Genomic DNA, 14924 nt, shown 5'->3' with positions numbered 1-14924 from the left:
ATGTAACTCCTTTTTCTCAACGTTGTGAAACTTTTAAACCGTTATAATTTGTATCATTGCTTGTCTGCCATTTTTATCATGGAAACTTTATGACTTTTTTCTTTTTATCTCAAAATATTTAGACCAAATAATAACAAACAGAACCAATTGATATTTTCTGATGATAGCATTTTCTTCAAGACTTCAGAAATGTCAGAGTAAAAGATACTTTAAGGGGGAAAACACCAAACTTATTGAAATGAAAAAGCCCATTTGTTGCCTTTGTCTTTACCTCACTTTTTGATCTACCCAGTCTGTGTGTCGTCACAGTTAATCACACTAGAGTTATAGTTTCAGAGAGAGTGATAGAAGTAACATCCAGATGTGTTATGACATCCTCTCCCGACACTCTGTCTGGGCACGTATCCCCTCAGAAGTCATAATTTACCCTCAGTTTTAATTAATGACTGTGACTTGTGTTTTAAAAATCAGACCACACATGCATGGAATGTTGCTAATGGAATAAATGCCATTCACAAAGCGCTCTCTCCGTCTAATGGCTTTCTCCAAAGTGGTCGGACTGTGCTGAAACAGAAAAGAATGGTGTTTGTGTTGCTAATTACACGGCATCGCCATCATCTAGGCACACTCTTGCATGTGAAAGGGCTTTCATTTTCAAACGATGCTACTGACATCTGAGGCGTGACAGTGGTGTTGGCCCCCCTCTCTGTGTGGGCTGTTGGAAACATGTCCTTTACTTGGTTCCCACCTGCCCCGACTAGCATGGGGAACGACAGAATGTGTATTAGCATGCGTGCATTGTACTACTTTAGTGGTGCGTGCCGTGACAGACTGATGTCATTGTTTACAGTATTTAGTTTGTGACTGTTTTTGGGTTTGTTAATGCATTTCCACACTAAGTCCATTCATATATTGTATAGATGTGTGTTTTGCAATTAGAGTGTGTTTGTGGGATATTTTTAAACTTTAAAACCAACATATTTGATTGCAGAAATGACAATACAGCTCAACAATAAGGATCATGTAAGATCAGAGGGGAGAAGATGCTGAAGTGACTAGTTTCCATTTTGAGGCTAGGTTGTTAAGAATGAATGTTAAGTGTTTATTTCTGCCTATTTCTTTTCAAACGTAATAATAATGAAATGTATTTATTTAGTTAGTTTTAAGTTTATTTAATCGTTCTTGTTTTGTGTGTTCATGTTCGAAATAAAAAGATCAATTTAAAAATCAATCTATTAGATGACTCTCAAAAGTGCGATTCAGCAAGGCACTTCCAGACTGGGATTACCAGTCACTGTGATTACTTTAAGCCGCATGATGGGAATGTTTATTAATATAATAAGTGTCTGATTAAGTTTATTGTTAAACATTTGTTTAAGGGTTGTCCTCCAAAGCTTATTGTGGACTTGAAGTTATGACAAATTGCAAACTTTATGTCTTCTCCACTCACGGCAAAGCGTTTCCTCGAAGATGTCAAGCTGTGTGTTGGTGTGTGTGACTTTGACATTACTGTCTGTGATGCTGTGTGCCGACATAAAACTCTCCTGCGGCACATGTGTGTGAGACATTAGACTGATCAGGCGGACGCTGGTCATCCGATTAGCTGGAAAAACGGCCTTGAACTGCTGCGGATCAATGGGTGCATCTCGAGAAGTCAAGTATTGGGAAGTTTACTGCCATTTTTGACAGCCCTAATTAAGATGCTCTATTCCACACTGAGAATGTAGCTGTCTGGTAAAAGGGTGAAATCTGGTGGGAATCTTTTAAACTAAAAGAACGCAAGAATAGTTACTGTGTTCTTCGCGCGAGACTACCGAATGTCAAAAAAAGAAAGCAAGGCAGAGATGCATGAGTGTGACTTGAAGTAAAGCCAGTTGGGCAGATGTTGTTTGACACCAGCTGGTTTACCAGTGTGTGATTAGAGCGTAGCGCGTGGCAATGTAACGTACACTCACATGCGCACAAAGCAGATACACAAAGGGGAAGAGGTAAACACAGCCTGGGGCATCTCCCTCCTGTATCCAGCACTATGGAAGGAATGCGGGGGACGGAGAGGAAAATGGTATTCATTAAGAAAACATTCCAGGTGTCAGCGTTGTAGTCGCAAACGTAGGCTTGGTTCTGCAAAGATACATGCAAAGAGTATGTAAGGACCTGTCCACACACTTTCTTTCAACTAAAGGCCAGTCAATAGGCCTTCAAAGGCACAAATGTCACTAAATTCCCCATCTTAAATCTATGTTCTGTTGGAAGTGCAACAGCAGTGCAGGAGGAGGCAGGAATGTCAACAAAATCTGATGGTGACTATTTTCACATTCAGTAACTGGTGGCGAGCTCTAAGATCCAAGTTTTTTTTTTTGCTTTGTCTTGGTGACAAAGTGATGTCTCTGCACTGCTATCCTTAGGGCTCAAATGTCTGAATGTCATTTAAATGAAATTCAATGTTTTGCAGATGACATTATCTTCTATTTCTGTCAAGCAATGCTTCGAATTGTTCATCGATACTGCTAACCAACCAGTTAATCTCACATTCTTACCATTACGCACTGAGACAGCTTAGCTTTATCAATAATTAATTAAGAGGAGCAGATAAAAGTTTAAGTTGTTAATACTTTCAACTCAAGTAATTCAAGGGCAGCTTAAAAACATTTTTGGGTGGAAAAACCTGTAGCTCTAACTTCCTAACTCACATGGTAAACATTAATTTCCAAAGCACTAATTTCATCACAACAACAACAAAGGCATGTAATACTCAACACTGTGCTGAAGAAAATAATGTTTTCTGTGTTTCTTCTTTGCTGTTCTCCCGATCCATCAATTAACCTAAATTCAACAGAATTTAACACAACCTGATGTTTTTTCATGTTAAATGCTGACATGTCAAGGGAAGTCATTCATACTAGCTTACCATTGCTCATTCATTCTTTCAGTTAACCATTCATTCTTTCATTCATTCATTAATAGAAGGGCCAAAGCCAACCTCAACCTCAGAAGGCAGTTTGCTCCCCCTCACACATACAAGTACAGTCTTCCTCCAGTTAATAAGTAACACGGACTGACCCAGATACCTGTGAGGAGGAAAGTTGGGAGGAGCAAGTGCAATGCCATGAATCGGTCTCAATTTCAAAGTGTGCGGATGGCTTGAGTCAGAGTGAAGAGTTTCTCTTTAACTTTGATAGAATCACTGTTAAATCTTCTGATAAACCCAAACACAGAAACATAGGTGATCAGGGGACAAGTTAAAGCCCATTTAACAGTGCACTTTGTGTGTGTGTGTGTGTGTGTGTGTGTGTGTGTGTGTGTGTGTGTGTGTGTGTGTGTGTGTGTGTGTGTGTGTGTGTGTGTGTGTGTGTGTGTGTGTGTGTGTGTGTGTGTGTGTGCCCCCAGTCACAAATTGACCCTGCGGGAGCCCATTCTGCCTCAAATCTAGCGCTGCTGTCAGTAGCCCATAATTTACTACACATTCCACAAATATCCCATTCTAAAAGTCTTTCCCAATCCTACAAGCTGTCCCAATAAACCTGGGTTTGCATGGCAACGGGAGCTTTAACATCATGAGTTTGATGGAGTTGGAGCTGCCCGCGCTGTAAACTAGGCGTGGAGGCTTCTTTGGCTAATTAGGCGACATTTACTGATGATAGTGGGACAGTCACAAAGTACAAATCTTATAATCTTATCAGAGTGCATACACACTGCCACTTGTTTTTGAGTTTGAATGAAGTCAGTTTTAAGACGCCTTACAGCCCATTGGTATCTAGATGGGGGGTTAGCCAACTGTAGGCTATATTCATTCAATCACCAAGTACAGCAGGGTGGTTGCAGACCCACCTGGTGGGGATCTTGACTCTCCTGCATGACCCTTTTTAACTGAATAAGTACACAAATTTAGAATGTACTTATTTAAGGATTACTCTGGTGATATTTCTACATATTTTTCTTATTGTCAAAAAATCCCACAAAAAGACCAAAACCAACAAAGAATTGATCAGCAAAACATCGCAGGCACATTCTAGATATCTAGCGGGCTAAATGTCTGGACCTGTCAGATGATCTGTCCGGGAGCTACAGCCAATGAGAGAAGAAGGCACGGTTTGATTTCAAACCACTGGGGGAACCACAGACCGGGCCGTTGTTGGGAGATGGACTAACTAACACATTTTCGGGTTTTGGTCTCTTCATGAGAAATGAAAATATAATCTAGAATATCGCCAGCATTTTCACCAAAGATAAAGGCATAAACAACACTTGTCATAATTTATTTGGACTAACAGTCTCCAAACCATAGACTGTATATAAGAAGTAGACGTGGACAGAGTGACATCAACTGTTGGTTTGTGGACTAATGTTTTGAAGCCTTAAGTTTGGCATTTGGGTTTTTTTGCAACCAGAAGTGACACCAGATGGTGAAGTTAAGTACAACCGAACGCTGAATGAAACATTTTTAAGTGACCAAAATGTTGCAATTTACTGTCATAAACTCCAAAACAATGTGAAAGAGTGAAAGTTGTAAGACGAAAACATGGATAAATCCCATGGGGTAATGAAGCAATATTTATAGGCAGCATGATAAAGTCAATGGGGCCATCTGGGACTAACAGAACCAGATTTGCTCTATGGACTGAGGCGAAGACACATCTACTTGAATTGAAAATGTTATACCACTTGCACAGAGAAAGGAGCAGACAGGAGAGGGTCGTTTTTGGTCAGTCAGTCGGTAAGTCAGTCGGTCAGTCAGTCGGTCAGTCAGTAGGAGACTCACCCATTGGCTACTGTGGCCAAAAGATAGAGACTACAAAGCCAGCGGTCAAAGCCAGCTGAACGTTAATTTCACTTTGTAACTAGATGCAGCTTGCTCGTTTTCTTCAAGTGAGAGAGAACACTGACAGTGAAACTTTCAAAAGAAAAGCCACTCCATGGTACTCTGGTCCTACTCTGCACCACTCACACCCAGTTTAGGAGCCAATTAATATCTTCACTTTGATTAAGAGATACCTCGCTACAATATTAAAGGGTTTTTGCTTTGCTTATTATGTTTGTATAACAAATAAAACAGCTCACAGGAGGTGTGATTACAGTAAGCAACCTTAAGGTACTCAAACAGGCAATGCACTGGTATTCTTCTCTATATGGTGGCGAATCAGGTATGACAAAATTATGATCATTTAGAGTTCTGCCTACTGGTCCTTTTTTACTGGACTGAAAGGCGACATAAATGCAAGCCCGTACAAACAGCTGCGTGACAAAGCTCAATCCTGTGATTAGCGCGTATGAAATAATGATGGATTAGACCTAATAACAATGTGCAGGGAGAGTATGAGTCTGTGAGGATTTCCTTTGGCTGTTTGGAGTCTACTGAAGCAAAAACAAACACATATGATGGAATTGTAGGCTCAGAAGGAGAGGACATACATGTACTGTATGATCAGAACGCTTTCCGTAATAATAACTACATTTAACATGCTGCCCTGCTGCTGCTGCACTGCTGAGGAGGAATTGTCTGGTGTGTGACATGACACCCGACATGGGTCTGAATAACAAGACTGCTATGAGGCTTGTTCACACTTTTAACACAGAGTTATCACAAACGTCATAAAAGCTCAGGCTTGTCTGTCTTAACTATTTATAGTGTGTTTAATATTTCACATCAAAAGGACAAGGCAGCTTCAGATATGGCCAGACATCAAACACTATTTTTCTTGTTCTTTAGTTTTGTCCTCTGTGCAATATAAAAAACGTGTCATCACTTGTCAGCTCAGTTTCTTGGATTGCTGTGAGAACTGAGTGGTTCCAGAGAGTTTGCCCTTTTTGGTGAGGTTCATTCAATCAAACTCAGAAGAGGACTCAACAGCCGAAACCGAGCAGTTTAATTTGTGGTGTGTTGTGCCTGTCTTCTTAGTCTATGGCAGTTCAAAAGGTGTGTGACATAGTAATCCTACAGTAAACACCCCATAATGTTGCTCTGAAAGGCACCTCTTTTTGGTCTCTACCTACCTGTTCATATAACAACGTTGATTAGCAACAAGACAAACAAAGCAAATACTAGTAATAAACAGTTATTTCTTTGTGAGCTCTTTGTGATTACTGGGAAGATAATTATACACATAAATTTAGCAAAGCCTAAGTTAAGCTATGTTTCGAGCATAATATCCATGCAGCAACATTATAACCTTTTTTAATTGTGCAACTCTTCTACACTTGCCAAACGTTATCAGACCGAATTGATTAAATGTTGATGGTGAAATAAAACAATGTATCCATCGTTTTACAGCCACAACAGTAGCGACGGACTAGGCTACGAAGTAGGCTACGCCGTATTCGACTAGGCTGTTCGACTAGTGTTTTAGTAGGTTGAGGAAATAGATTCAAAAATAACTATCAAAAATAAATATAAATCTAACATCGTTATCATGGTAAGATTTTATTGTGAACATTTTTTAAATCATTTCATCACCCAGCCCTGCTATCTCTACATTACCTTAAACGTAGTTTGGCATTTCTGTACGAGCATTTCGGTATCAAACACCAATACCAGCTCACATATCGACTTGACAACAGGTCATCCATTTCTTAACTATACCATGTGTGTGTATTTATGAGCTCATTAATAAACAATAGGACATTAGTTAGGAGCATTATTAGGCTAGACTGTAACTGGGCCTCATAAATAATAAAGTAAAGTAATAAATAAATAATGACGGACAGCTTTCACTATGTTTCACCTGCTTTTATTAAGATGGAGTAGGCCAAAACACACTGCTGTTTTAGATCTTTTTCACTTTCTGATCGATCGAGTCCCCACCATAATTTGCTGATGCCTATATGTGTTACCAGGGTTACCAAATAATCTAGCTTTTTTACATAGTACTGTATTTGCTATAACAACATTCTGTGGTTGCTCTGCTTTGCTTTCACACCACAATCAAACGGCACCAGAGTCATATTGGAACCAAACCAAAGCCTTCTTTCATGGCAGCCTTGGCCTAAATTGGACGTGAAAGCATCCCGGAACAGACAAAAACAAAACTGATCTTCTACTCACCCAGCATGAGGAGGCTCAGATGCACGGCCATGAAGGGCATCTTGATTGGTGGACGCATGGACACCAGGCTGTCTCTCTGGCTGTAACAAACAGACACAAACGAATTTGAGAGTGTGTACGTAGAAATCAATAAAACATCTTAAGAAGCTTCATTCAGTATAATACCCTCGTTTACACCTCGGGTCATCACAGTTGGCAGTCTCACAGCAGAGATATTGTTTGTGCATTTGTTTCTGAATATTGACTGCAAAATGATCAGAAACTGGATGTGTGTGTGTTTTTTTTTTCCATTAACCTTAAATGCGATTCATTATTTGCCAATGTCAGATTTGATACAAGCCTTAACAATTGTCATGTTCATTTACAGTTAATATTAATAGTATTATGCCTCCATAGTGCTGTGGTAATGGCTGGTGCTACAGGGCTACACAAAGCAGCTTTAAAGGATAAAACACTGCCTTATTGTAGTTCAAGGGTTTCCAGTGTGGTAGTAGGGATCTTGATTATGTTTCCACACTGAAAAGAGAAAAAAATCACTTGTATACTTAGGCTCCGCAAACATAGACATCTGCTCAATGAATAGGACGGACCGCCATGTATGCGTGTGTCGGCACACACGTTGACAGGTGAGAACACACATTGCTTGTGTCACGTACTAAACCGATCTGGCCTCAGAGACAAACAAAGGTGGTTACAGGAAGGCAAGAGGACAGGCTTAATGAAAGGACTGTGCTTTGTTGTCCGACAAATCAAATGTCTTCAATCTTAAAGAGTTTTCTCAAATAGCCTGACCTTACTCACTAATCCAGGTTTGGGCCCTTAAGCTGTACTCTGTTGGAAAGCAGTGGTCACACCCAGCTTGGCAATAAGAGGTCGATGTGGCCCCACACTCACACTGTCAAAGGCAGAGGCTCAGAGGAGGTACCCCACAACGTCTTAAACACTCAGTTCAACGGATTAACATGTGTGTTAAGTTGTTCACTGCATCCATAACAATAAGGTGTTTTTTTTCTCGATATATAACAGCCTGAAAAACCCTGTATCCCCACTAGAGATCTTATAAGACCATTTTTTTCCTTTCCAAAACCGATTCAAGTCACTGAACTTACGTATTGGCCTATACCGAGTACTGATTGGAGCAGGAATTACGGATCTGGTAGCAAGTTGTTGTTCCTAAGTATCGTAAATTAGCTATCAGATCGGTGCATAGACAATAACAGATTCAGCATTCTGGATCGGGGCATTCCGGGGATACTGTTAGCAATATCGGAAAACCTCTGATAGCAACTTCCTGTGTAAAGCAGCTGCTTTGTGCTAATATCACCTTTAACCTTGAGGGATGACAATACCTGTTACTTCATTATCAAACTGAATTTGTTTTGCGTGTGGTTCATGCTAATATTCGGACTAGGCCGTTCATGCATACTCACATTAAAGTGATGTAGTAAATGAGCAGGATATGAAAGAATACAAACGTACTATTGCTGACCAAGGAAAACCAGGCTTTTAATGATTCCAAAATTTTTCTTTTTGAGTTTTTATGTGGTTTTCAAAATGTGCAAAACACAATCTTCCCTAAAACATGAACTAATTATGAGAATGCTACAAATCACTTCTGTAGATGTAGTTGTTCATGCTTTTCTACTATAACATTCCTATTGTCAAATCAAAGTGAGACCTGGGAGCAGGCCGGCTTGTTTATCTTGCTTGTTGCTGGTTAATTGTAGCTTGATGAATGTGAAATCCATCGCTTTTATTCCCAAACACATTAGATTAAGTTGTTAATCTACAACTGCTGTAAATATTATAACACGATTTAAAGTGCTGCACACGCACTGTCAGATTTCCAAAACAGAGGCATTTAAAATTTCTAGAGCGCGAAGGAGAGAGGAGACACGAGTGAGGAAATAATGTAGGATGCAAAATCAAAGGGGAAAAGAAAAGAGAATCCTTAAACTTAATCCTTAATCCAAATTCAAAACGCAAAATTGGACCCAGCTATAAAATGATTGCCAGGTATCTTAATAAACAACTAACACTAACAGTCAAGTAAATGTTATTATGCGTATGTATTCTTGTTCTGCTTATCTTGTTGTGTATGGAGACTGTTTTTTGAGATAGAGGGTAATGGGTCCATCTCTCCATCCATTACAGCCCTCGTTGGCTCGTAATAGAGTAGTTAAGATAAGGTAGGGTGGTAAACCCACCCTCTTTTACTACTACAGGGTGGAGAGATCACCAAAGCATTGAGACTTGGAAAATTGAATACTACAATCCTATGTTATCTTAAATAATAACTTAAAACAATAACTTACTTTTTTTTTTTTTAATGAATGCATATGCCAAAAGCCATTAACATTCCCAAGAAATTAAACAACCACTTGACCACAACAGCCTTGTCACATTTGAACTGCTACATAGTTACAATAGCTTACAGTTTAGCCAAATGCAACCTACAGAGGTGGTGACAGCACAAGGTCACATTTTCATCAAAAATCTTCCACAAGGAACTTATCGACTAAAAACACAATAATATAGAGAGAGTTTTAGATGATGTCAAACAAAACGTGTTAAACAGTAAAAAACCATGAAGTAAAATTGTAATATTCATTAGCAGCAAAAACTGATTCAAGTTTAATACTCACACAGCCACAGGTCACCTCACTCTCCTCTGCACTGCGTGGTCAGAATCACTCACTCTGTCTCCGTTGGCAATTTCGTCTGACAGTGTGTGTGCGTGTGTTTGTGTGTGTGCAGATTCCCGTATCCGAGCATGCATTTGTGTGGGCCCTGAACCCCAAATGTGTATATTTACGCGTGCATGCACATGTGTGGCGTGTATGTGCGCCAGAATGTGTAAAACAAACTTGAAAGCGCAACTGACGGCAGCGATGTAAAAACAGAGGGAACACCGCCGGCCAATGGGAACCCATTGTGAGGGACCCCCCCTTCACTCCTCTCCTCCCTCCGGCTCCCTCACTCCCTCCAGCTCGTCACTGGGGCACCGGGGTGAATGGACAGCTATTCTTATTCTAATGCCTCTGTCACTCTGTGGGCCACTGGCTGAAAGAGGGGAACGGTCTCCAAGCTTTTGGAATGCACCACCCCTCTTTTTTCTGGACACAGAGGGAGAGTGAAGGGCTAGAGAGCAGACCAGAGAAAAGAGAGAGAGAGAGAGAGAACGAGAGGAGAGATGGATGGAAGAAGGAGAACATTTATTGGAAAAAAGGGATGAGGGAAGAAGGAAAGAAAGGAAGGGATGGAGAGACATTTTGGGCTAAACTAGGCCAAAGTGCTTCAGTGCAGCACCACCAGCGGCCACTCCACCGCACAACCACACAACACCACTTTCACGGCACTTAGCAAGAGGAGCAGCATAATGGATCAAAGCTTCACCTCTACTCCAAACAAACCCCAACTCCTCTTTGGTGGAAATGCACCAATAAGCTGGATGCAACCGCCCTAAAACCAGAAGAGGAGCCCCAACTTATCTGTGGCTCTCTGGCTGAAACTGTGATGAATAATAAATAATACAATCTAATTGTCCAAAAGCACCAAGTCTGAGCTTTAATGGACATTTTTGGAAAAACAGTTATTTGCTTTCTTGTGGAGAGTTAGGCTGGAAACACTCCGAGCAGCAGCAAAGTAGACTGGCAATAATTACACTTTCCTGCGACCAAGGAGGCGTTGTCAAGTGTTTCAGGAAGGAGGAATTCTTTGTAACAAAGGTCAACGTGTCACAGGAGTCACAGGACTTTGATTACTTATTGGCTGCAGGTATTCTCTTAAAAGTGAAACTACCCTCTACTTTTAATCAAAAAAACGGCTGAGCTCGCTGAGCTGAATTCGAGCTGCCGGTTAGCTTAGCTTAGCACAAAGACTGAGTTTGTCCTACAGTGCGGTAGGCTATCAACCAATACATGAGCTCCACTGTTAAACGACTGGGCATTTCTACACTTTTTACACTTATAGTTTTGTACAAATTAAACAAATAACGTGTATATTGTTTTTTTGCACTAAGCTAGCAGCAGTTTCATATTTAGTGTATAGACATGAGTGGTATCGATCTTCTAATCTAACTCGCCGCGAAAAAATGGGTGTATTCCCTAAAGTGTGGAACTGTATATGGTGGAGAAATTTGGTGGAGTGCGCTTTTACAATTTCATTCAAGTTCACCATGTGAAGTTGGTGTTGTTCCGTCTTTGTCACCTCCAGTAAGACTAAAAAACAAAAGATGTGACAAATCAACTGGGTTGAGCTATAAGACCGGGGCCATGGAGGTCAACCCTATTGAAAAAATTCAAAAGGTTGAAGCAACTGGTGCAAAAACTGGATTAGAGAAGAGAGAAAAAGAAGGGAGTGGGTGGGTGTGTGTTTGTGCCTGTGCCTGTAAGATATATGCATGTGTGGGTTATGTGCATGCATGTGTGTGATTCAGGATGGACTAAACTAAAAAACTGCAGGAGAGAACAAAGCAGCATTCACATTCACAGCTCTCTGGTGATTGTGACCTTTGACCTCTGCTAAAGAGGGAGATGGAGAGGCTGACTCAACATGTCACACGGCGGCCACTGAAGAGGGCCGGCAGAGCTGTTGGTGCAAGTTTCAGGCTGGATGGACAATGCAGTCCTCCTGGTGAATAAATGTACTACCTTCATCAAAAGTACTGCTATATGTGACCTAAAGAGAAAAAGCCTGAGCAATGAAGAATTTCAAATATTTTAAAATGTATCTTTTTTTTCAGGCAACCATGTCCACACAATTACTGTACAAGTAGAATAAATCAGAAGAGAAAAGTCAGACTGAACCTAGTTAGCCTAGACCTTTGGGCAACGACTTTGACGTAACCACACACGCACACAAACACCAAGATAAGAGTAAAACCTGTAGAAAGTTCAGTGCCACCGCTATACAGCTGTCAGACAAAGCTAAGAAATCTCAAGACACTAGTCCAAACAATCCCAGGCTCCCATATCCTTGAACACAATAACACGATAAGCCTGACTCTGTGTGTGTGTACACATCAAATAACGGGCTTCAGACAGAGCTACCGAAAACACTGCCAATAAAGTGCTGCAGGGATGATGTATTTTTGAAGGCCAAACCTGGAAATTGGCCAATGGGATGTATAATGGGATGTATAATATATGTGGCAGACAAATCTGTATGATACTAACACATTTTGTTCAACAGGATAATCTTCACATAATGAAAACCACTTTTAAGATTTTTGAAGCATGAATGCAATTGGCAGAAGTAAAAAGTTAACTATAGTAGTCTATAAACGAACCATAGACTGTATAAGAAGTGGACATAGTCACTCTGACGTCACTCATTGGACTGCTGTTTTCAAGCCTCGACTTCAGCATTTTTGCCGTCGCGATCTTGAACTTTGGTCGTCCCCAGTTTGGCTTTTCTTAACAAAAAGTGACACGAGAGGGTGGAGTGCAACCTAACGCTTATTAAGACATTTTTAGGCTTCCAAAATGTATAAATTATCATCATGAACTGAAAACACACTGTGAAAGGGTTAAAATTGTAAGACAAAAACGCAAACATCACCTAGACAATACAACACCATGGTAGCAACCTGTCTATCACAAGGTAGCCCCGTCCTAAAGCATACTCTGCTTTATGGTCTATTTTTCTCTAAATGGACCATCATTTACTAAATGACCATCATGCTGTATTGAAGAAGACTTGAAACTAGAGATTGAGACCATAAACTTATGTTAACAATGTTTACTGATGTAATAAATCAAATGAGAAGTAGAGTCATTTTCTCATAGACCTCTTTACAATTTCACTTCTAGTGCAACCAGAGGAGTCGCCCCCTGATGGCCATTAGAAAGAATGCAAATTTGAGGTACTTCATCATAAGATTCACTTTTCAGAACCCGTGGTTGCCACCTGGAACAAACAACACAACAGTTGCATAACCGCAAGTACATACAATCAGGCTGTAAGGGTGGACTAGTCTAACTATAGAGCATATTTTGAAAGACACATAGTCTCAGGCATTGTAAGCCAAAAACCTATAAAAAAAACAAAAAAACACTGACTTTGGAGACGAGGGAACCAGTAATTCAAAAATGACTGATCTACAAGTATTAAAAGTCATTCCTGCACCACTCCACACGCTGCAGCTTGAAACACTGCTGCTTAAGGCTTGGAATGGGATCAGACCATTCAGGTGAGCTCATGGAGGAAGTTGGCTTCCCTTTTACAGGCAGGTGACTCAATATTTAGAGCTGCTACTACCTGTACCACTGTGAGGGGGAAATATCTACAGTAATTTACAGTAGACAATTACACAATTGAATAGTAAAAAACAAAGAAACGCTCAGACAGAACCCAAAGAAAGTACCGCACAGTCAAACTCTTACTGACTGCTCAACAAACCTGGGCAAACTGTCAAATTACGCACAACAGAGAGATGTGTCACATTACATGTTGTATTATTGAGAACACATAAATCAATGCTGCATCTTCAGGGTTCATTTTCCAATTTGATTACACGTTGCAGTCACCCACACATTGGTGTGAATTTTTTGCTATAAGCAACTTTTGGCTTTCAGCTGCCTCCAATAAACCAGCTGTGTAATTATAGCAGTATGTAGGTACCGGGAACACTTCTTTTTTTTCCATGTCAAAGACATAGTGTTGATCCTTTCACTCATAAAAGCAGATCTGAATTAGATGCTGGTCTGACTATGTAAAGAAATTCGAATGCTTGCCTCTTTCATTGAGTTCTTGTGTCCACGAACACATCGACAAGCTTTTTGCACAAGCTGCAAATACTCTCTTTTACTCTCTCTTTGTCTATTTTAAAGATATGAATATACGGTAATGAGATCATTTTTGCCAACCGGATCAGAATGACTCAGTTCTTTTGACACTCTACATACATTATTGCACATTTGTGCCGTGTTGCAAAAAAAACCCCAAAGCAGCCGTAAATCATTGTAACATTCCTTGAAGCCACAATTAGTGCGTCTGCCTAAAGTAGACTGAGGGAAAATTGTTTATGATCTTTATGAAATGATATGGAGAGAGAAATCATCAAGGCAAATTGTGCCCTTCTTTTCAACATTGATTTTTCTTTTTTTTTAAGTCGTGCACTCTGATGGAGAAGGTTGCCCTGGTCTACACCTAGAGCTTTAAGAAACACTTCTGAGTTGATATTACTGGTAGACAAAAGCTAATATTATAAAAGCAAAAAGTTAACAATTGGCACCTTACCATTCTACAATTCAACCATCTGTTTGACTTGACGGAAACAGACCACCCAAACGCAACCTTTAACCAAAGGGATTTCATTTAACCATAGTGTCAAACAAGGAAACAGCTTCCCTTCAAACAACGTCCTAATCCACTACATCCATCGTCAGATAATCACCTGTGGAGCCGAAGGAAATCTCATAATACTGTCTGGATTTTTACCTCATTTCTGCCGGCATTTTAAGAGTACAGCAAAGATTGCCATCAAAGATAATTCTCCATTTCAGGTTTGCAGAGAGAGTTTAATCCCTCAGAGTGAGACGCACTGCAGATTTTCACTGCTGTTGACCCAGACCTCAAATAAAGCGCACCTAATACCATCTACCGCTGGCATTACTTTCTGTAGCCTTTGCACCTATGTACACACACACACACAATGGAAATTGTCTATGTGCATACCTGTTAATACACAACCAGAACAGTTTCTTTAGCTATGTTATACCCTCTTATTCAACCCAACAACACTCTGTATCAAACTAAATTAACCTTGAGCTCAACACAGAGGGATACACCCGAGATTCGGACAAAAAAAGCTCATGCAAGGGCATGACCAGACTGAAGCCGGGCCTTTAAGGTGATTATATTCAGCGCAGACACACACCGG

General features: G+C 40.3%; 1 protein-coding gene across 1 annotated transcript in view; it reads right to left on the bottom strand.

Moving 5' to 3' along the window:
• lamb2l (laminin, beta 2-like) overlaps positions 1-14924 on the bottom strand; it is a 51917-nt gene that overhangs the window by 32914 nt on the left and 4079 nt on the right. The window contains exon 2 of the mRNA XM_054609023.1: positions 7040-7119. Coding sequence (XP_054464998.1) covers positions 7040-7097 — 58 coding nt within the window. The 5' untranslated portion in view covers positions 7098-7119. The remainder of the gene's footprint in view (positions 1-7039; positions 7120-14924) is intronic.

Source organism: Anoplopoma fimbria, chromosome 12 (assembly GCF_027596085.1).
Source record: "Anoplopoma fimbria isolate UVic2021 breed Golden Eagle Sablefish chromosome 12, Afim_UVic_2022, whole genome shotgun sequence".
Taxonomy (NCBI): Eukaryota; Metazoa; Chordata; class Actinopteri; order Perciformes; family Anoplopomatidae; genus Anoplopoma; species Anoplopoma fimbria.
The sequence above is the reverse complement of the archived record's forward strand: the minus strand, read 5'-3'. Positions and strand labels throughout refer to the sequence as shown.